The 23,239-nt window shown below is 46.1% G+C and overlaps 1 protein-coding gene across 1 annotated transcript in view; it reads right to left on the reverse strand.

Moving 5' to 3' along the window:
* Positions 1-23,239, reverse strand: part of MED27 (mediator complex subunit 27) — a 192,560-nt gene that overhangs the window by 85,641 nt on the left and 83,680 nt on the right. Inside the window, exon 3 of the mRNA XM_060757149.2 lies at positions 10,574-10,704. Within this exon, the coding sequence (XP_060613132.1) occupies positions 10,574-10,704 (131 nt within the window). The remainder of the gene's footprint in view (positions 1-10,573; positions 10,705-23,239) is intronic.

Consider the following 23,239-nt stretch of genomic DNA (forward strand, 5'->3'; position numbering starts at 1 on the left):
GCAACACTGTAAAAACCTGGAACCTGTTAGCAAACCACTAACCGTACTTGGAGCACTAGAAGCCTCTTGGGATGTAGGCCACAGGAAACAGGGAAATCTGCCAAGGTAATGCCTCAGTCTAAACGATGCCTGATCTAACGAGACAACCCGGCAAGAGGCACTTAAAACTGAAGAAACTGTTTCGTGACACGCCTCCAGGCTTTGAAGTCTGTGTTTCCTTTTCCCTTAATCTGCTTGACCTTCACAGACTCTGCGATTCACTCCTGTTTTTCCAAATCTGTCCTTTTCTATCCTCATTAAGGAAGCCAGGTGTTAACTCCTCTGAAGAGCTATCACCGCTTGGCTCTGCAACATTCTCATCAGAATGTGTAGTTTCATTTTCCAAGCCCCTGACCTCAGAATCAACATCTTCATTACCATCAGGGAGAAATACAATCAGAGAATCAGGTTCAGGTTCAGCAATCAGAGAATCCGGTTCAGGTTCACACGCAGGCTGAACCCCAACAGCTTTAGGAGATTGCTGTCCACTTTGCTCTTGTCCGCTTTGAATTCATTTTGTGTGGTTTTTATTCCTAGTATGTTTGGCTTCATGAAGAGAGGGGGAGAGAGAGAGCAAGAGATGGAGGGCGGCTGGAATGAGGACAGGAGAAAGAAGAAAAGGATGCTTCTGCCTCTTTACTTTGTGCTTCTACCATTTTAAAGTTGTTCTTTCGTTTTTTAAAGTTTGAGTTAAGAGCTTGGTCATGGAACAAATCAAACTCTTAACTCAAGGTATCACTGTACTGTCTGATTCCACAGCAAGCTGGCTTCAGGAAAGGCAAAAACTGCACATCGCAAGTGTTGAACCTGACTTAGCACATAGAAGATGGCTTTGAAAGGCAGCAGATCACAGGAGCTGTCTTTATAGATCTGTCAGCAGCCTATGATACTGTGAACCACTGCCTCCTCCTGAGAAAAATGTATAATATCACAAAGGACAACCACCTCACCCGCCTCATAGGAAACCTGCTACAAAACAGGAGCTTTTTTGTTGAGTTCCAGGACCAGAGAAGCAGATGGCGGAAACAGAAGAACGGCCTGCCTCAGGGGAGCGTGCTCGCTCCATCCATGTTCAACATCTACACAAATGACCAGCCACTGCCAGAAGGGACAAAGAGTTTCATCTATGCTGATGATCGTGCCATCACCGCTCAAGCAGGGAGCTTTGAGATGGTAGAACAGAACCTCTACGAAGCTCTAGGTGCTCTTACTGCCTATTACAGGGAAAACCAGCTGATCCCTAATCCATCTAAAACACAGACATGTGCCTTTCACCTTAAGAACAGACAAACATCTCGAGCTCTGAGGATTACCTGGGAAGGAATCCCACTGGAGCACTGCAGCACATCCAAATACCTGGGAGTCACTCTGGATCGTGCTCTGACCTACAAGAAGCACTGCCTGAACATCAAGCAAAAAGTGGGTGCTAGAAACAATATCATACGAAAGCTGACTGGCACAACCTGGGGATCACAACCAGACACAGTGAAGACATCTGCCCTTGTGCTATGCTACTCTGCTGCTGAGTATGCATGCCCAGTGTGGAACACATCTCACCACACAAACAGTGGATGTGGGTCTTAATGAGACATGTCGTATTATCACGGGGTGTCTGCGCCCTACACCCCTGGAGAAATTACACTGTTTAGCCGGTATTGCACCACCTGACATCTGCCGGGAAATAGCAGCCAATAGTGAAAGGACCAAGGCAGAGACATCTTCAGCTCATCCCCTGTTTGGGTATCAGCCAGCACGTCAATGACTTAAATCTAGAAATAGTTTTCTAAGATCTACAGAGACACTCGCTGGAACACCTCAACAAGCTGGAGTCCAAAAATGGCAGGCTCAAACCGAGAAACTCAACCAATGGCTGATACCAAATGAGAGACTCCCTCCTGGGCACTCAGAAGACTGGGCGACTTGGAAGGCACTGAACAGACTGCGCTCTGGCACCACGAGATGCAGAGCCAACCTCAAGAAATGGGGCCACAAAGTGGAATCCACAACATGTGAGTGCGGAGAGGAGCAAACCACTGACCACCTGCTGCAATGCAACCTGAGCCCTGCCACATGCACAAGGGAGGACCTTCTTGCAGCAACACCAAAAGCACTCCAAGTGGCCAGATACTGGTCAAAGGACATTTAATCAACTACCAAACTTGCAAATTTTGTGTTTTGTCTGTTTGTTTGTTTTGTTCTGTTAGAAATGTAATATAATTGACTGGTTGTCCTGACATGACAAATAAATAACTGTACTGTGGCCTTCAAGACAAGAGGTCCTGCAATCTGCCTTGAATAAAGTTAGGAACATCTCAAAGCCAAAATAAATAAATAAATAAAACCGGGTTGCCGCAAACTAATTTTTAATGCCATGCCATGGATCACTCCCAGCCTCCAGGCCTCTCCAACTTCTGCTACTTTCGTAAAAGCAGGGCCTAAAGGTGTGCATTATGGATTCTGGCTAAAGGTGACTTCTCTCATGCAGGGCTGCCATTGTGCGGGAGAAAGCGAGACGGGCACTTTCATGGCTCTTCCAAGCATCTCCTTGAAATGCTTGGAAATTGTCATCAGAGCAAGAAGGCGCTCTCTGTTAATCATATACAAAAAAGAGAGGACTGGAGGGAGGATATGTACGGATGTCTCTCTTTGGGAAGAGTGCCTCTTGCGTTGAGCACTTGGGCAACCAGGAGAGCGGCAGAAGTGCTGTTCAAAAAGCTCTGAAGGGCCACTGGAATGCCTCAAAGGGAAGGAGAGATGTTGTGTCTAGGAAGAACAGAACAAGTGGCTGGCTCTGAGTGTGGCTGAGTCACATCCCTGAGAATGTAAAGAAGTCGAAGAGCCATCCTGAGCAAAGAGAGACCCACTGAACAGCAGTGGATGCTCCGCTAGAGTCTGTCTTTCAGAAGTTGTGTACAGTGGAGCCTTGACTTAAGAGCACCCCAATTTAAGAGCATTTTGAGCAAAGTCATTGCTTGACTTAGGTCCGCTTTGACATATGAGCAGCATTTTGAGTTAAGAGAAAGCGCCAGGGGGAGCACTAGCGTGAGAATCCAGGGATTTGGGGCTTCAAGGGAGCAACCTTGTACTTCATATGATCTTGTACCTCATGATCTTGTCCACTTTAGAATCATAGAATCAAAGAGTTGGAAGAGACCTCATGGGCCATCCAGTCCAACCCCCTGCCAAGAAGCACGAATATTGCATTCAAATCACCCCTGACAGATGGCCATCCAGCCTCTGCTTAAAAGCTTCCAAAGAAGGAGCCTCCACCACACTCCGGGGCAGAGAGTTCCACTGCTGAACGGCTCTCACAGTCAGGAAGTTCTTCCTCATGTTCAGATGGAATCTCCTCTCTTGTAGTTTGAAGCCATTGTTCCGCGTCCTAGTCTCCAAGGCAGCAGAAAACAAGCTTGCTCCCTCCTCCCTGTGGCTTCCTCTCACATATTTATACATGGCTATCATATCCCCTCTCAGCCTTCTCTTCTTCAGGCTAAACATGCCCAGTTCCCTAAGCCGCTCCTCATAGGGCTGGTTCTCCAGACCCTTGATCATTTTAGTGGCCCTCCTCTGGACATATTCCAGCTTGTCAATATCTCTCTTCAACTGTGGTGCCCAGAATTGGACACAATATTCCAGATGTGGTCTAACCAAAGCAGAATAGATGGGTAGCATTACTTCCTTAGATCTAGACACTATGCTCCTATTGATGCAGGCCAAAATCCCATTGGCTTTTTTTGCCGCCACATCACATTGTTGGCTCATGTTTAACTTGTTGTCCACGAGGACTCCAAGATCTTTTTCACACGTCCTGCTCTCGAGCCAGGCATTGTCCCTCATTCTGTATCTTTGCATTTCATTTTTTCTGCCAAAGTGGAGTATCTTGCATTTGTCACTGTTGAACTTCATTTTGTTAGTTTTGGCCCATCTCTCTAATCTGTCAAGATCGTTTTGAATTCTGCTCCTGTCCTCTGGACTATTGGCTCTCCCTCCCAATCTGGTGTCGTCTGCAAACTTGATGATCATGCCTTCTAGCCCTTCATCTAAGTCATTAATAAAGATGTTGAACAGGACCGGGCCCAGGACGGAACCCTGCGGCACTCCACTTGTCACTTCTTTTGTCAGCTTTGAGGAACTTTGGATTAGTTGATTTTGTGTGGGCCTCTCCGGATGAACGAAGCGAGCGCGTGGGTTCATAAACGGAGATGCGGTCACGCAGGTAGGATGGTCCCAAACTGTTTAGGGCTTTGTAGGTAAGCACCTGCACCTTGAATTGGGAGCGGAAAATGAAAGGCAGCCAGTGGAGCTCCTTGAACAGGAGGGCTGACCTCTCTCTGTAGGGAGCACCAGTTAACAACCTGGCCGCCACCTGTTGGAGCAGTTGAAATTTCCGAGCCGTTTTCAGGGGCAGCCCCACGTAGAGCGCATTACAGTAGTCCAATCTAGAGGTGACCAAGGCATGGACCACCCCGGCCAGATCAGCCTTCGCGAGGTACGGTCGCAGTTTGCGCACAAGTCTCAATTGTGCAAATGCCCTCCCGGACACTGCCGACGCCTGAGCCTCAAGTGTAAGCGCATCAAATAGGACTATCAAACTGCGGACCTGTGACTTCAGGGGGAGTGTAACCCCGTCCAACACAGGTTGCCACCCTATACCCCGATCAGGTTTGCGATCGACCAGGAGGACCTCTGTCTTGTCGAGATTGATCTTCAGCTTGTTCCTCCTCATCCAGAGAGACACAGCGGCCAGGCACTCACCCAGCACCCGAGAGGCCTCCTTGGAGTTGGGTGGAAATGAGTAATAGAGGTGTGTGTCATCTGCATAGAGGTGGCACCTAACTCCAAAACTCCGGAAGACCTCTCCCAGCAGTTTCATGTAGATGTTAAAGAGCATGGGAGACAAGATAGAGCCTTGTGGGACCCCACAGGTCAAAGGCCAGGGGTCCGAGCAGGCATCTCCCAGCTTCACCATCTGGGATCAACCCTCCAGGAAGGATCAGAGCCACGACAAAACCGTGCCCCCGAGACCCATCCCGGAGAGTCGACCCAGAAGGATACCATGATCGATGGTATCGAAAGCTGCTGAGATGTCCAAGAGAACCAACAAGGTCACACTCCCCCTGTCCAGCTCTCTACGGAGGTCATCCACCAAGGCGAGCAAGGCTGTCTCAGTGCCGTGACCAGGCCTGAAACCAGACTGTGACTGATCTATGTAGTTGATGTCATCTAAAAAGCCCTGGAGCTGGGAGGCAACCACCCGCTCCAGCACCTTACCCAAAAAAGGGAGGTTGGAGGTTGGTCTGAAATTGTTCAGCACCGTGGAGTCAAGGGAGACCTTTTTAAGGAGTGGACGAACCACAGCTTGTTTCAGATGAGATGGAAAAAAAACCCTGCTCCAACGATGCATGTTAAGGATGTTAAGAAGGAAGTCAACATAAGATCAACACCAATCAAGAAGAGTCAACATCTGTCAGGAAACTGAGATGGAATCAACATATTTCAGGATGGAAAACATCTAGCAGTAATTTACAAGGTATCACTGTATTTCTGCATGGAAGGATGGGACTGGATTAGACAGACCCCACAATGTTTTGATATTACTGCCTGGCATCCTGTCCTCAAAGTGGCAAGTTCACCTACACTAGCTCCACGAATTGATTGCACAGGTATAAAACTCATTCGTAAGCTTCACGGAAAGGTGGGATTCCTGGTATTTCTCTGAAGGGCTTTGCTGATGGCACCAAAACCCAAGACCTCTGCTGCTTCAGACCTCAGTGCCCCTGGATCCATGAAAAAACGGGTATCTTACGCTCCACTTCTCATTGCGATAATTCCCCTATATATGTCACTAAATATTTCAGCAGTTTATTCATTTATAAGCTTTGTTATGTGCTTTTTAAATAAATCTGGCAGCAGAAACAAGCAGCCTAAATTGCTGACTGCGATAGTCCTCATAAGGTTGCAAAACACGCCTTGCTTCCTGCACAAAAGGTCTCTATTCAAGTGCAAAATGAACACACGTCAAACAGGTGGGCTGCTCGGAGGATTCCATGGGAATAGAGCCACAGGTTTATAGAATCACAGAAAGAGTTGGAAGAGACCTGGTGGGCCATCCAGTCCAACCCCATTCTGCCAAGAAGCTGGAAATCACCTTCGAAGCCCCCCTGACAGATGGCCATCCATCTTCTACTTCAAAGCCTCCAAAGAAGGAGCCTCCACCACACTTTGGTGCAGAGAGAGTTCCACTGCTCTCATAAAATCACAGAATCCTAGAGTTGGAAGAGACCTGGTGGGCCATCCAGTCCAACCCCATTCTGCCAAGAAGCAGGAAAATCACCTTCAAAGCCCCCCTGACAGATGGCCATCCACCCTCTACTTCCAAGCCTCCAAAGAAGGAGCCTCCACCACACTCTGGTGCAGAGAGAGAGAGAGAGAGAGAGAGAGAGAGAGAGAGAGAGAGTTCCACTGCTGAATAACTCTCATAAAATCACAGAATCCTAGAGTTTGAAGAGACCTGCTGGGCCATCCAGTCCAACCCCATTCTGCCAAGAAGCTGGAAAATCATATTCAAAGCACCCCTGACAGATGGCCATCCACCCTCTACTTCAAAGCCTCCAAAGAAGCCTATATCCATTTCTTTTAGTACTGCAATGATGAAATTCCAATTTACCCTATCAAAAGCCTTTTCAGCGTCTAGGAACATCAAAGTGACTTCTTTGTGATTGTTCTTCTCATAATATTCATTGACATTCATTATTGTTCTTTTATTATCTCTTAGATGACGTTTTGGGAGGAAACTCACCTGGTCTTATTCTATTCTTACACTTAACAGGTATTTTGTGTAACATGTTTATGAGTGATATGGGTCTCCTGTAGAGAGATCACATCATATCTACCTTTTTTTTAGCTGATGCCATATTTGTCTTCTTTTGTTTGGGGAGTTGAACAGCTCTCTCTTACACTCAGGAAGTTCTTCCTCATATTCAGGTGGAATCTCCTTTCCTGTAGTTTGAAGCCATTGTCCCATTGTGTCCTAGTCTCCAGGGCAGGAGAAAGGAAGCTTGCTCCCTCCAGGTCTTGTCTTTAGGTCACTAAGGTGGAGGGCATTCCTAGTGTATTAGCCACATTATCAGTTTCCACCCCTTTCCAATAAAAATTAAACCAGAGGTTGAAGTTGAGAGATCTTTTTTAGTTGAGTCCAAACAAGAACCACAGAAGGACTTGCAGATCTTCCTTCTTTTGGTGGTTTGAAAAGTGTGCCATGTAGTCTAACCCCCTCCATGCACATTCAAAGCACCTCTGTTTCAAAGCCTCCAAAGAAGAAGACTCCAATGGACTCTGAGGCAGAGAGTTCCACTGCTGAATGTCTCTCACAGTCAGGAAGTTCTTCCTCATGTTCAGGTGGAATCTCCTTTCCTCTCATTTGAAGACATGGCTCCATTAAGTCCTATTATTATGATTATTAACTTTATTTGTACCCCGCTAGCATCTCCCAAAGGACTCGATGCAGCTTACAAAGGCCAAGGCCTCAATAAAACAACAGCATAACAAATACACAACTTAAAGCAAATCAAAACATTAAAGCAATAACAAAACAACAAAAACAATACACCATAACACAGTAAATCTAGGGCTGGGCCAAATGTGATAGGTACAGATTAAAAAGTGCTGGGTGTGACAGGTGGTGTGTCAGATTTTAGGGTAAGTGCAGTGTGCAGACAATCTTAAAACTCTGATAAAGTGTTTTTGGGACGTATTGCTGAAGTTTTCCTATTCTGGAAAGGCACATCGGAACAGTCAGGTCTTCAAACTCTTCCTAAAGACTGCCAACGTAGGGGCTTGTCTGATGTCTTTGGGGAGGGTGTTCCAAAGTCGGGGGGCCACCACAGAAAAGGCCCTGTCCCGCGTCCCCACCAAACGCGCCTGCGACGCAGGTGGAATCGTGAGCGGGGCCTGTCCAGATGAGCAAAGAGAACGCGTGGGTTCATCAACGGAGATGCGGTCACGCAGGTAGGCCGGTCCCAAACCGTTTAGGGCTTTGTAGGTAAGCACCTGCACCTTGAATTGGGTTCGGAAAATAAATGGCAGCCAATGGAGCTCCTTGAACAGGAGGGTTGTAAGGAGCACCAGTTAACATCCTGGCCGCCACCCGTTGGACCAGTTGAAATTTCTGAGCCGTTTTCAAGGGCAGCCCCACATAGAGCGCATTACAGTAGTCCAATCTAGAGGTGACCAAGGCATGGACCACCCCGGCCAGATCAGCCTTTGCGAGGTACGGTCGCAGTTGGCGCACGAGTCTCAATTGTGCAAAAGCCCTCCCGGACACCGCCGACGCCTGAGCCTCAAGCGTAAGTGATGAATCCAAGAGGACTCCACAACTGCGGACCTGTGACTTCAGGGGGAGTGTAACCCCGTCCAGCACAGGTTGCCACCCTATACCCCGATCCGGTTTACGATCGACCAGGAGGACCTCTGTCTTGTTGGGATTGATCTTCAGCTTGTTCTTCCTCATCCAGATAGCCACAGTGGCAAGGCACTCGTTCAGCACTCGAGGGGGCTCCTAGTCTTAGTCTCCAGGGCAGCAGAAAACAAGACTGCTCCCTCTTCCTTATGACATCCTTTCACATATTTATATCTCTCTCCTCTCAATCTTCTGTTCTGCAGGCTAAACATGCCCAGCTCTTTAAGATGCTCCTCAGACGGAATGATCTCCAGACCTTTGATCATTTTGGTTGCCCTCTTCCTCAGGACACCTTCCAGTTTACAGTCAATATATCGTAGTATTCCAGGTGAGGTCTGACCAAAGCGGAATACAGTATTCCCTCACTTATCGCAGGTGATCTGTTCCAGGACCACCCACAATAAATAAAAATCCGCAAAGTAAAGATGCTCCGCCCTTTCGGCAGTGGCCTCGTCCTCTTCGCCGAGTCTGCTGCTTGCCGCCTCGGAGGTCCCTTGGGCGCCATTGATGGCACTAATGAAAGGGTCTTTGAGTGAAATTAGCAATAGCTAAGCAAGGAGCTTTGAGTGAAATTAGCAATAGCTAAAGCCTTTAGTAAATAAACATAAGAAATGTACCCCTTCCCTGTAGAAAAGGAGCAGCATGGAGGAAAATGTTTTAAAAACAAGAGGTGACATGTAGAGGTCATATAAAGTTTGAGCTTACATAGGAAGTTGGTTTGTGGTTAAGCGCAAAGTCTGCAGGTGCAAGAAGGTACTTTCCATCGAGAGGTTGATGGGACAGGAAGATTAAAAGTCAAAGTACTTTCCATGACAAAAATATTCTTGTTTACGTGAGGGTATATAAAAGTTTGCAAAAACAGAGGAGGGCGCAGCAGTCTATGGAAGGACTTACAAAGGTGCTGTCTGTTCACCTCATGATGATCAACTTGAATAAACGGTGTCTGACTTGAACCTATTGGACTCTGTGGATTTCTTAGAAAAGGGACTCCGCACCCTAAACCCATGATCCCTTACACTTCCAGGCTGGGCTGAGGCCTAGTTTGAGGCCTCAGCCCAGTCTGGCAGTGCCGTCAACGGAGCCCAAGAGGCCTCCGAGGCGGCGAGCAGCAGACTCGGTGAACAGGGCGAGACCGCTGCTGAGTGGGTGGAGACAAGCCCCAGGATAAGTCCTAGCACCTGCCACCTCTCTCATCCTCCTCTTCCTCCTCCCTCCCCCCACAGCTCTCCCATGGCTTATTGCGGACCTGTGAAACAGCGAGTCTGCAAGAAGCGAACCGGGTTATAGAAAGGAACACTGTATAGGAGTATCAATCTGAACACTAGACTCTTTTGGATGCAGCTTTTTGAGCTGCTGCCTCACACTCTTGGCTCATGTTCAACTTGTTCCCCACAAAGACTCCAAGGTCTTTCTCACACGGACTGTTGTGGAGCCAGGAACCACCCATCCTATATCTCTGTGTTTCCTTTTTTCTGCCTAAATGGAGTATCAGAAAATATACATCAGTGATTGGTTGGGGGGGGGGGGCGCCAAAATACTGTTTGCTTACTGTTGACAATTACCTAGGGCCGCCTCTGAGAGCAACACTCAAAAAAGCAGGGAAATTCCAGACAAGAATAAATCAGGACCAGCTAACACCTCCAAAGGATTCCCCCAAGCAGTAAGAAGCCAAATCTTGAAACCTGCTAGGCCATTCAATGCTAATCAAGGTGGCCAATCAATCAATCAATCAGGTGGCCAATCGAAACATTCACACTTGCCTCCAACAGACAAGAGTTCTTTCTCCCATCCTGGATGTTATCCCACAGATATATCAACCCCATTTTTCTAGTTTCCAACAGACCTCAGAATCTCTGAGAAAGCATGCCATAGATGCAAACGAAACGTCAGAAGAGAATGCTTCTGAACATGGCCAGAGAGCCCAGAAAACTCACAGCAACCCATTCATAAAGATGTTGAGCAGTACTGGGCCCAGAACCCGTTGGTAAAACACCAAAGCTCTCAGAATAGGATTGTGCTGCAATGCTGAACCTCCCCACCCTTTCCCCATTCTTCCTTCCCTCGTGGGCTACTTACTGTGGTGGCAGGACCAGTGTGGTGGGCTGGGCCTTGGGCCTCCGCTTGGCTGAAACCCCCATCTGGTTGGCTGATCGCTTCAGAGACTGCTGATTCAGAAGGCCAGACGCCAGCCCTGCATGGTATTGCAACTAGAGGTAGGAGAGGAGGAGAAAAGACAAGAGAGATCGGTTAGGAAGGTTGGCCTCCTTCGGCTCTGACCTTTGTGCATGGAACACAAATGTGTCCTTTAAGGAAAGCTCTATCCCTCAGCAAAGCATCCCTGTTGGGAGGAGAACAGATTATCATTCCCCAGAAGGTATTTGGGGAGCCTTTGGCAAGAACGCCCACGCTCGTCTCGAGGCTGCGGAAGTGTGATTGAGCCTGCCATGTCGGCTACCAACTTTAGGAGGTGGCAACTTAGCATTTCGCTCAAGCCCGTCATTGAGATCTCTAAAGGCCAGAGTTGTTTTTATTCTTAGGCAGGAAATGCAAAGCTGGCAACAGAAAGGCACAGAGTACTTTTGGCAACTGAAGTCAGTCACAGCATCGTTGCACATTGTCTCAGGGGCCCAGGTATGTCGAGACAAAATCATGTTCTGTCATGCGCTGGGCCTGTAAAGAATTTCCTCTAGAACAGAACATGCAACCTTTGCCCAGCGGGAAGCCCAAGGAGAAGTTCTCAGAGGTTTTCCACCACAAATGATCTTTAGATGGCTTGTGAAGTATAACAAAGTCCTTTATTAATGAACAATCAAACAGAAACTTCTCTTGTCTTCAATAAAGCTAAACAAATGATTCCAGGCTTTTATGCAACTGGTAGCTTCCTAAACTTGCCCATGAAAGACAGGCAACTGTCTTCAATAACTTCTTCTTTAAAGGAAAATCCCCTTTTTAACTTTTCCCAGGCTGACTGTAATCTAACCCTTACTGATGTGGGCTCCACTACCGGGTCGAACTGCATCTCGAAGCACCGAGTGGACCTACCAGTAAAGGCTTAGATATTCTCCAGCTGGGTTCTTTGGTCTTTAGGGCTATTTTTCTGGAAATCTTTGGAGACTCTTAAGACTGTTTTCCCCCGGAAGGTCTTGGATGCTGTTAAGAATATTTTCCCCCGGAAAGTCTTAAGGGTTGAAGCTTTTGTACAGGGGAAACTTGCACACGTCCTGTACGTTAGTTTTCCTTGCTGAGACTAACTAAAAATAGTTCCCTTCCCTTCCCAATTGCCCTGAGCAAGGGGTGGAAACAAAACTTAACAATGATGGACAGGTGACTTGCCCTATGACTGCAACCAAAGGAAGCCACCTATCTGCAGAGTCCCTGAAACCCAGGGCTGCAAGCAACCATTTAATACAAAGCAAATAAAGTTGGAGCTCCTGGTACAGCAGTACCAGCACAATCAACATATCTATATAAAGAAAAATGTACAGTATTCCCTCACTTATCATGGGTGTTACGTTCCAGGACCACTTGTGAAAAGTGAAAATCCGCAAAGAAGGGATGTTATGTATCTATATAAACAAAATTGTACAGTATTCCCTCACTTATCGCGGGCGTTATGTTCCAGGACCACCCGCGAAAAGCGAAAATCCACAAAGTAGGGACGTTATGTATCTATATAAATAAAAATGTACAGTATTCCCTCACGTACCGCAGGGGTAACGTTACAGGACAACCCGTGAAAAATGAAAATCTGCAAAGTAGGAACGCTATGTATCTATATAAATAAAAATGTACAGTATTCCCTCACGTACCGCAGGTGTAACGTTCCAGGACCACCCGCAAAAAATGAAAATCTGCAAAGTAGGGATGCTATCTATATAAATAAAAATGTAATGTTTGTTTGTGGGATTAACAGAACTCAAAAACCACTGGATGAATTGACACCAAATTTGGACACAATGCACCTAACAACCCAATGTATGTCCTTCACTCAAAAAAATTGCTTTTGTCATTTGGGAGTTGTCGTTGCTGGGATTTATAGTTCATCTACAATCAAAAAGCATTTTGAACCCAACCAAGGGTGGAATTGAACCAAACTTGGCACACAGTTCTCCCACGACCAACAGAAAATACTGGAAGGGTTTGGTGGGCAGTGTCCTTTGGTTTTGGAGTTGTAGTTCACCTACATCCAGAGAGCACTGTGGACTCAAACAATGATGGATCTGGACCAAACTCCACACAAATACTCAATATGCCCAAATGTGAACACTGGTGGAGTTTGGGGGGACATAGAATCTTGACATTTGGGAGTTGTAGTTGCTGGGATTTGTAGTTCACCTACAATCACAGAGCATTCTGAACCTCATCAACGATACAATTGGGCCAAACTTCCCACACAGAACCCCCATGACCACCAGAGTGGGCCACAGCAACGCGTGGCAGGGGACGACTAGTAATATATATATACTGATATTGTACTATATATACTGATATTGTACTACTGATATTGTACTATTGTACTGATATTGTACTACTGATATTGTACTATGCTAATAATATGATATATTGTATTAAAATATATCTTGTAAGCCGCTCTGAGTCCCCTTCGAGGTGAGAAGGGCGGCATATAAATGCCATAAATAAATAAATAAATAAATGCGACTTAAGCAACGTGCAGTCATGGAATTCTTGACAGCAGAAGGTGTCACCCTAAAGGAGATTCATCAGAGAATGCAAGCTGTTTATGGGGATTATGTTGATGTGAGTACTGTGTGTTGTTGGGTGAGTAAGTTTAAAGATGTTGAGGTGGGAACATCTGACTTGCGTGACAAAGAGTTGGATGTCCTGTGACAGCAACCACCGAGTTTCACAAGCAAAAGGTTGACAGATTGATTCAGAACAATCGTCGTATCACTCAGAGAGAAATTTCAAGCATAATCGGCATTTCACAAGAACGCGTGGGTCACATTATTGCTTTGCTTGGCTATCAGAAGATCTGTGCATGATGGGTTGCGGAAACAGAGTGTCGGCTTCTTCCATGATGGTTTCAGAAAACCTGTTCATCGTGGGCAGAAATGTATCCAATTGTCTGGTGATTATGTCAAAAAGTGAATAGTGGTAGTGAAAGAGCACATTCTAAGGATTATTTCTGCGTTTGATTTATTAAAATATTCCCATCCAAACCCAAGTAACAAAGGTGGAGGCATTACTTTTCATTCAACCCTTGTAACTTTCTGATTGACCTACTCAATTGACCATGTGAACGAAGCGGCGAGAGGGACCAAGATGAAGCATGGCTTTCTTCATGGAAACAGACCAGGCGCGGGAGGGGTGTCGCTGCGCCCTGACGCCTTCATCTTAGGCCCACGAATTTGGCTCAAATGTGTTTTTCTCCCCCCACTCCAGATTCCTCAAATGGGAAATCAATGGGAGCGAGAGACAGCGCAAGTTTGAAAGACAATGCTTCAAAACGTCAGGCCCTCCCGGCTTTCGATCTCCGCTCCTGGAATCTGCAAGGAGAGCAATACGCGTCGCCCTTTTATAGCATCCAAAGCACCGTGGTCTTGGCAGGAGAGGAGCCTTCTCCTGGCTTGGCATCCGATGAAGGCCAGTGCAAGCTCAGCCCTTTGGACACCACACTGGGACCACTTGGAAGGAAAGTTGGGGGTCACTTCGCTCATTTTGAACTTAAGGTCAGCGTTTTCAAGGCTAGGCTCAGGTCTGATTCACCATCTAGTTCAGGAGGATTGCATTAGCAACTGGTTCTGGCCCAGCTTATTTGTCCGAACCCATCTCCCTCATATGGGGAGACCCTGCTCTCGCTCCCAACAGCTTCGCAAATGCGTTTGGAAAGGAAGAGAGACAGGGCCTTCTCGGCTGTGGCCCCCCGCCTGTCGAACTCGCTTCCCAACGAGATAAGATTGGCTTCATCCCTCCTGTCTTTTAGGAAGAAATTGAAATCATGATTCTGGGACCAGGCTTTTGGACAGCAGGCATAATAGCATTTTGGATATGGAACCAGACTGGAATGCTGATATGGCTGACAATACTGTATCTATCTATATCTATGGCTGGATGGCTCTTTGTCAGGAAGGCTTTGATTACATTTTCTTGCCCCAGTGAAGGGAGTTGGACTGGATGGCCTTAAGTATTTTCTATTGGTCATGGGGGTTCAGTGTGGGAAGTCTGCCCCTACTCTGTCATTTGTGGGGTTCAGAATGCTCTTTGACTGTAGGTGAACTGTGAATCCCAGTGACCACAACTCCCAAATGTCTATTTCCCTCAAACTCCATCTGTGTTCATATTTGGGTGTATTGCGTGCTTGTGCCAAGTTTGGTCCAGATCCATCATTGTTTGAGTCCATAGTGCTCTCTGGATATAGGTGAACTACAACTCTAAAACTCAAGGTCAATGCCCACCAAACCCTTTCAGTATTTTCTGTTGGTCATGGGAGTTCTGTGTGCCAAGTTTGGTTCAATTCCATTGTTGATGGAGTTCAGAATGGTCTTTGATTGTAGGTGAACTATAAATCCCAGCAACTACAACTCCTTTTTTGACTCCTTTTTTGAGTGATGGCCACTCTTTGTGTGGTGAGACGTTTTGTTGCCAAATTTGGTGTAATTTCGTTCATTGGTTCTTTTGTTTTTAAGGTAGTCATTATGCACAGAGCATTTTTTTAATATACAGACTAGCTTGGGGACCTGGCACTGCCCGGGTAATTAGAGAAAGTGGGTAAAGGGGGTTCTGTATGCCAAGTTTGGTCTTTATTGGTCATTGGATGTGGGTCGTAGTGGTTTCAGTAAGTGAGTGGAGGCATTGCAAGTCCCACCATCCATGGTCCATCCTCCTCCAATCCGCACCAAAATGTAGAATGGGTCATGGGAGTTCAGGATGCCAAGTCAGGTCTTGATCACTCATAGGTGTGGATCGCAATGGTCTTAGGAAGTGCAAGTCACATAATCCGTGGTCCATTGGCCCACAAACCCCATCGAGACATAGAGTGGGTCATGGGGATCTGTGTGCAAGTTTGGTCTTTATCGGTCATTGGTGTGGGTTGCAATGGTCTCAAGAAGTTAGTGAAGGTACTGCAAATCCCATCATCCATGGTCCATCTCCCTTAGAACTGCATCAGGATGTAGAGTGGGTTATGAGTACCCTGTGTGCCAAGCCTGGGTCTGGTCTGTGATGTAGAGTGCCAACCGAGGCCTACTTTTTGTAGTCAGGCCTTGCCAACCGAGGCCTACCTTTATTTAGTCAGGCCTTGCCAACCGAGGCCTACCTTTTTTAGTCAGGTCTTGCCAACCGAGGTCTACCTTTTGTAGTCAGGCCTTGCCAACCGAGGCCTACCTTTTGTAGTCAGGCCTTGCCAAACGAGGCCTACCTTTATTTAGTCAGGCTTTGCCAACCGAGGCCTACCTTTTTTAGTCAGGCCTTGCCAACTGAGGCCTACCTTTTGTATTCAGGCCTTGCCAAATGAGGCCTACCTTTTTTAGTCAGGCCTTGCCAACTGAGGCCTACCCTTTTTAGTCAGGCCTTGCCAAATGAGGCCTACCTTTATTTAGTCAGGCTTTGCCAACCGAGGCCTACCTTTTGTATTCAGGCCTTGCCAACTGAGGCCTACCTTTTTTAGTCAGGCCTTGCCAACTGAGGCCTACCCTTTTTAGACAGGCCTTGCCAAACGAGGCCTACTTTTATTTAGTCAGGCTTTGCCAACCGAGGCCTACCTTTATTTAGTTAGGCTTTGCCAACCGAGGCCTACCCTTTTTAGTCAGGCCTTGCCAACCGAGGCCTACCTTTTGTAGTCAGGCCTTGCCAACCGAGGCCTACCTTTTGTAGTCAGGCCTTGCCAACCGAAGCCTACCTTTTGTAGTCAGGCCTTGCCAACCGAGGCCTACCTTTTTTAGTCGGGCCTTGCCAACCGAGGCCTAACATTTTAAATCTTCAACTCCCTGGTCTGTGTGCCAGGTTTGGTCTTGTTCTGTTTCTCTCATTAACCCTCTTCACCACCAGGGGGTCCTGTTGAGGCTGGCCAATCAGAGACCATATGCAAATAGCACCACAGTGGCAGCCAATCAGAAAGCTGCCACATACACTTCCGCCCTCCACATACATACATACAAACAAACACTCTCTTTTATTATACGTAGGCTTGGGTAACCACGGAAAAATTTGGTTCTAAACTCATTTTGTTTTTAGGGGGCACTTGCGTTTCGTTTTTTTTAATAATTCCAAAATTTTCCTTTTAAAATTTTTGAAACATATGAAATTTCGTAAAATTACGAATCGATTCGTTAATGGTGGACGCGATTGCGCAATATGCTAAAAAAACCTCCAAATGGGACAGGGGGAACTCCTGAAGCTTCCCTCTCCCTCTGTTGTTGACTGTTGGTGTGATAAAACAAACAACAACTATAAAACTTGCACCAGACATGCGAAAATAATTACGAAATAATTACGAAACAATTACGAAATAAATTGAAAAATTGATTCGAATCTAATTTACTCCTCACACTATTCCTGCATGGCTCAATATTGGATCGTAAGCTAATTTAAATACGAATTAATAACGAATTACAAAATTTACGAACGAAACCGCCCAAGCCTAATAGATAGATAGAAGATAGATAATTATTTCTGCATTTGATTTATTAAAATATTCCCATCCAAACCCAAGAAACGAAGGTGGAGGCATTACTTTTCATTCAACCCTCATACAGTGGAAGAGGCATCCATCAGAGCCGAGGCTTGTTTGGAAGCACTGAATCACCCCAGAGGGGTTTCTGCTTTGGAGGCAATGCCTGCCTAACAGCCGCGGGATCTATGCTTCTTCAAAGAAGGAACCACTGAGAGAACCCATTAGGGGCCGGCTCCTGCTAGTTAATCTACGTCTGTTAATCACCGATCACCATTTCTCCTGCCCTCCCACTTTGGCTTCCAGGAACACACAGGATCTATAAGGGCCCATTAAATATTTACCAAAAACCATCTCGATAATAGGAGGAAAGGTCAAAGTTAATAAAACCGACAGGCAGCTCCTGTCCAACCTGATTTATACATTATTGAAGCTCCGCACACGGCACTTGACGGAACGGGCCCCCGATCCGTTCGGAGGGAAACATCTTCCTGGCCTAGAGGTCTAAAAGATCACAGCCCATTCAGCAACACGACCCATAAAGACTTAATGCAAATATATTCAGGCGAGGTGATATGTCCGCTTCTGGCTGCCAAACGATCTCCACGATGGAAACCATCCGTGGACACTTGGCCACTACATTACAGAGCCTTTGGGGGATTGCCCCTTCCTTTCCCCCTTTCAGAGGCTTTGGCTTGCATTTCAGATTTGCTGGGATTTCCTGTGTCACCTAAGCCTGGATGAACCTTTCTCTGGGGGCGAGAAAATCCAGGGATTCGGAGATATCCACAGAGATTTCCTCTGTTATCAACAAGAAACAATTAAATTCTGGGAGGAAAGAGGCAAATGAGCCAGGGATCTCTGCACAGCAGCGCTTCCACTGGCCAGGGATTTCTAGTTTCTAGTCGTACCCATCTTTTGACTAATATGGTCATAATTCACTCTCTGACAAGAATCGGCACCTCTTGTTTGCAGGGCAAGAACTTTCTATAGAGTTACAAGCTGGGTAGATGCGGGGAATGCCGTGGATGTAGCGTACCTGGATTTCAGGAAGGCCTTCGACAAGGTCCCCCATGACCTTCTGGCAAGGAAACTAGTCCAATGTGGGCTAGGCAAAACTACGGTGAGGTGGATCTGTAATTGGTTAAATGGACAAACACAGAGAGTGCTCACTAATGCTTCCTCCTCATCTTGGAAAGAAGTGACAAGTGGAGTGCCGCAGGGTTCCGTCCTGGGCCCGGTCCTGTTCAACATCTTTATTAATGACTTGGATGAAGGGCTGGAAGGCATGATTATCAAGTTTGCAGACGACACCAAATTGGGAGGGATAGCCAATAGTCCAGAGGACAGGAGCAGAATTCAAAACGATCTTGACAGATTAGAGAGATGGGCCAAAACTAACAAAATGAAGTTCAACAGTGACAAATGCAAGATACTCCACTTTGGCAGAAAAAATGAAATGCAAAGATACAGAATGGGGGGACGCCTGGCTCGAGAGCAGTACGTGTGAAAAAGATCTTGGAGTCCTCGTGGACAACAAGTTAAACATGAGCCAACAATGTGATGTGGCAGCAAAAAAAGCCAATGGGATTTTGGCCTGCATCAATAGGAGCATAGTGTCTAGATCTAGGGAAGTAATGCTACCCCTCTATTCTGCTTTGGTTAGACCACATCTGGAATATTGTGTCCAATTCTGGGCACCACAATTCAAGAGAGATATTGACAAGCTGGAATGTGTCCAGAGGAGGGCGACTAAAATGATCAAGGGTCTGGAGAACAAGCCCTATGAGGAGCGGCTTAGGGAATTGGGCATGTTTAGCCTGAAGAAGAGAAGGCTGAGAGGAGATATGATAGCCATGTATAAATATGTGAGAGGAAGCCACAGGGAGGAAGGAGCAAGCTTGTTTTCTGCTTCCTTGGAGACTAGGACGCGCAACAATGGCTTCAAACTACAAGAGAGGAGATTCCATCTGAACATGAGGAAGAACTTCCTGACTGTGAGAGCCGTTCAGCAGTGGAACTCTCTGCCCCGGAGTGTGGTGGAGGCTCCTTCTTTGGAAGCTTTTAAGCAGAGGCTGGATGGCCATCTGTCAGGGGTGATTTGAATGCAATATTCGTGCTTCTTGGCAGGGGGTTGGACTGGATGGCCCATGAGGTCTCTTCCAACTCTTTGATTCTATGATTCTATGATTCTCTTGCACTTCAGCAGGAGTTCATCTTGCTCACAGCACTCACCAAGAAACCAAAGGTGGTAATACCCAGTTTATTTATTTACTAGCCGTCCCCTGCCAGGCATTGCTGTGGCCCACATGGGGGTTCTGTGTGGGAGGTTTGGCCAATTCTATCATTGGTGGGGTTCAGAATGCTCTGTGATTGTAGGTGAACTATAAATCCCAGCAACTACAACTCCCAAATTCTATTTTTCCCAAACTCTAAAATCTTAACAGTGCTTTCGCTAATTTAAGGACTGCAAAACATGAACACATTCCTTTGACCTTGAGAAGCCTGCTTCTGTCTCTCTTTCTTATGGGTTTTCCTGCACCTGAATCTCTGCCCCCTCAGAAGAAGCTTGGCACAGTGTTCCCTCACTTATTGCGGGTGTGACGTTCCAGGACCACCCGCGATAAGTGAAAATCCTTGAAGTAGGGACGCTGTATTTACTTTAATATTTGTACATTATTTTAGTAGTTATACACTATTTGAAGTCTTTATAAACTTAAAATAGAGTGAAGGAAAGGCCCTTCAAGGCTGGAGGGAGGGAGGACTGAGGAGGGAAAGCGCCTCTGAGAGCAGCAGCGGCAAAAACCCGCTGAACAGTGAAAATACCGCAATATAAATTAATATTTATTGAAAACCGCAAAAGAGCGAGTCCGCAATAAGTGAAAACCGCAAAGTAGCGAGGGAACACTGTATCTCTCTGTAAGCCAGCTGCTTCCTCAAATGAGTTAATATTATCCTCCCTTCCCTGCCTGTTGGCTTCCAAAACAGTTTCGCTCTCACACTCTGTCTGAACAACAGCATCTTGCTCCAAAATCCTTCCATTCCCTCAGCTGGAGAACCATCTTGCTCTAAAGGCCCTGAACCCCCAAACCCCTCATCTTCACAACACTTTCCCCTCATTCCTTGCCCTTGCCTTACATTTTCTATCACTCTGTGTAACTCAATTTTTGTTCCTGGGTTTTAAATGTCATTTCCTAATTGGTTCTATCATAAAAACACAGGGATAGTGTATGAAACTGAACAAACTTTGTTTTTATGGGAGGGACATCCTGTGGCACATTTTGCTCTAGTTTTTCTATCACAGAGTCTCAACCAAAGTTGGCTGAATGGAAGTGGATCCAAAATGGAGGGTCTGTTCCTTCTCTTTCTCTCTTCTGATAAGATTAAGAGAATTTGGCCGGGCTGTAGCACAACTGGTTAATCACCAACAGCAATAGATCTTACCAATAAAAAGGTTGGCAGTTCAAAGCCCAGGTCCGGGTGAGCACCCGACCTTCAGGCCAGCTTACTGACCACCTAAGCAATTTGAAAACAGCTTTGAGCTGTGAGTAGAGAAATTAGGTACCACTTAAGCGGGGGGGGGGGGGGGGGAGGAAGTGACCATTTTGTTTGTTTTCATCTACAGCTGTCCTCATGATGAACTTTCCCCTGTCCTTAATAAAGGCCAATCCCCACTGCTTCCCCTTCTTGGGCTCCTCCATCACAAATGCACTTTTAAATAAACCTTTTATTCCTATCTCATCCAGGGTTTAACATTTTAGCTTGTGCACTTGGCCTGCCCTTTGTGTTTGATTTTTATCATGTTATTTTGTATTGTTTATTTTATTCTGCTGTTTTGTTTTTAACTTTGCTGTATTATGTTCGGGATTGGCCTCATGTTAGCAGCTCGGGTCCCCTTTGAGGAGATGGTGGCGGGGTAGAAATAAAGTTTATTATCATTATCATTATCATAATATTATATTATATTATATTATATTATGGCACCATAAAAAGGAAGCACCAGAAAATACCGGCAATCAAAGAAGGAGGAAGTCTGTGATCAAGGCTCTTTGTCATAGAGGATGGAGCGACAGCACCCCCTGTGGTGAGAATTGAGCACAACCTCCAGGACGCCGAAGTTGGGAAAAATGATGACATGAAACCTCTATCTGTTTTCTGTCCTGTCTGTTTAATGGCATTGACTGTTTGCCATGTATGTGTTCTGTGATCTGCCCTGAGCCCCCATCAGGGTAAAAAGGGCAGAATATAAATGCTGTTAATAATAAAAATAAAACAAATTCAACATAGGGTTTGTTTTTGTTTGTTTTTTTGTTGTGTCAGGAGCAAGTTGCTTCTGTTGTGAGAGAATTGGCCGTCTGCAAGAACGTTGCCCAGGGGATGCCCGGATGTTTTTAACATCCTTGTGGGAGGCTTCTCTCATGTCACCGCATGAGGAGCTGGAGCTGATAGAGGGAGCTCATCCGCCTCTACCAGGATTCGAACCTGCGACCTGTCGGTCTTCAGTCCTGCCAGCACAGGGGTTTAACCCACTGTGCCACCGGGGGCTCTAATGTTCCAGAAACATTATCTTCTGTGAAGTCACAACCTCTGAGGATGCCTGTCACACATGTGGGCAAAAACGTCAGGAGAGAATGCTTCTGGAACATAGTCAGACAGCCCGGAAAACTCACAGCAACCCAGTGATTCCAGCCATTAAAGTCTTTCACAACACAATTCAACCTAGTTTGTGGCAGCCACAAAAATGAAGTTTCTGGAGTATAATAACTCCTTTCAAAGTAAAGACTGCACAATTAAACAGGAAATAAGACTTTCAAACCAGGAAGATGTTTTTTTCATTTTGTTACATAGTGTTATAACAGAGCAAAAACCAGAAAGCTTACACGGAGCAATTCCAAGGGTTGTCTCTAACCATATTCCTCCCATGAAAAGCACTCTGCATGTCATTCTGTCTTCCTCGAGCGGCAATGTCAGGCGCAGCTCCAGCCTCCATCAAACTACTGTCAACAGCTGATTCCATTTCGCCGGCAAATGCTAAACAGCGAAGAGCTCTCAGATTAAAATGTGTCCGAGGCTTGCTGCCCCTGAATGCTGTCATGCTAAATCAGAGCCTGCAAACCGGATTCCCCCAGATCAGGAAAGCTTTATTAAGCACCTTCCCGAAAAACATTCCTGTCTCGGGGGATTTGAAACACCTATTAACCTCTCTGCCGCTCCCCATCATGGGCTTGAAGACAACATATTTAACAGATGCTTGCATGACAAACCAAGAATGTGGCTGCATTTCAGAAATGCCCCGTATTGTCGCACACTAGTTCAGGAGCACCTTTCCACCAAAGAGTCCAGTAGTCGCTAACTACAGAGGTTTATTTACAAAAGGAATACACAAAAGGGAAAAAAGGTATTTTCCCAAATGCAGTAGAGACGGCACTATAAAATAGCAATATAGTATAGCTTCACAGGTGTGGCTGGCGGGGACAAGAGACAGGGCCTTTTCTGTGGTGGCCCCTCCGCTGGGGAAAGCCCTTCCCATGGAGGTGAGATCAGCCCCCTCGCTAATGGTGTTTCAAAGAAGATTAAAAACTTGGATGTTTGAACGGGCATTCGGATAAACAGTGCAATGAATGTGATGATTACAGGAATGGAAATATGGACGACGAATTGGATCACGACTCTAGTGATGAGATGTATTGGGTTGTTACTGTTGCGTTAATATTTGTATACTATGTTCTTATGGTTTTAAATTGTATATCGTTGATTGACTTTTTACCCTTGTTGTAAACCGCTTTGAGTCGCCTGTTGGGCTGAGAAACTGCGGTATACAAGTAAAGTAAAGTAAAGTAAAGTAAATAAATAAATAAATAAGGTATTTCCCCAAATGCAGTAGAGACGGCACTATAAAATAGCAATATAGTATTCCCTCGCTACTTCGTGGTTCGCTTTTTTGCGGACTTAACTGTTTCACGGGGTTTTGCCTTCCATTTTATGAATGGTTGTCGTTGCCCAGAGCGGCGTTCTAATCCCACTTCCTGGCAACGATGGAGTGTGGAAGGGAGTTTTACCCTCCCCTTTGGGAGAGAGGCAGCCAATCAAGAGAGGAGATACAAAGCAGTATG

Source organism: Anolis sagrei, chromosome 11 (assembly GCF_037176765.1).
Source record: "Anolis sagrei isolate rAnoSag1 chromosome 11, rAnoSag1.mat, whole genome shotgun sequence".
Lineage (NCBI taxonomy): Eukaryota > Metazoa > Chordata > Lepidosauria > Squamata > Dactyloidae > Anolis > Anolis sagrei.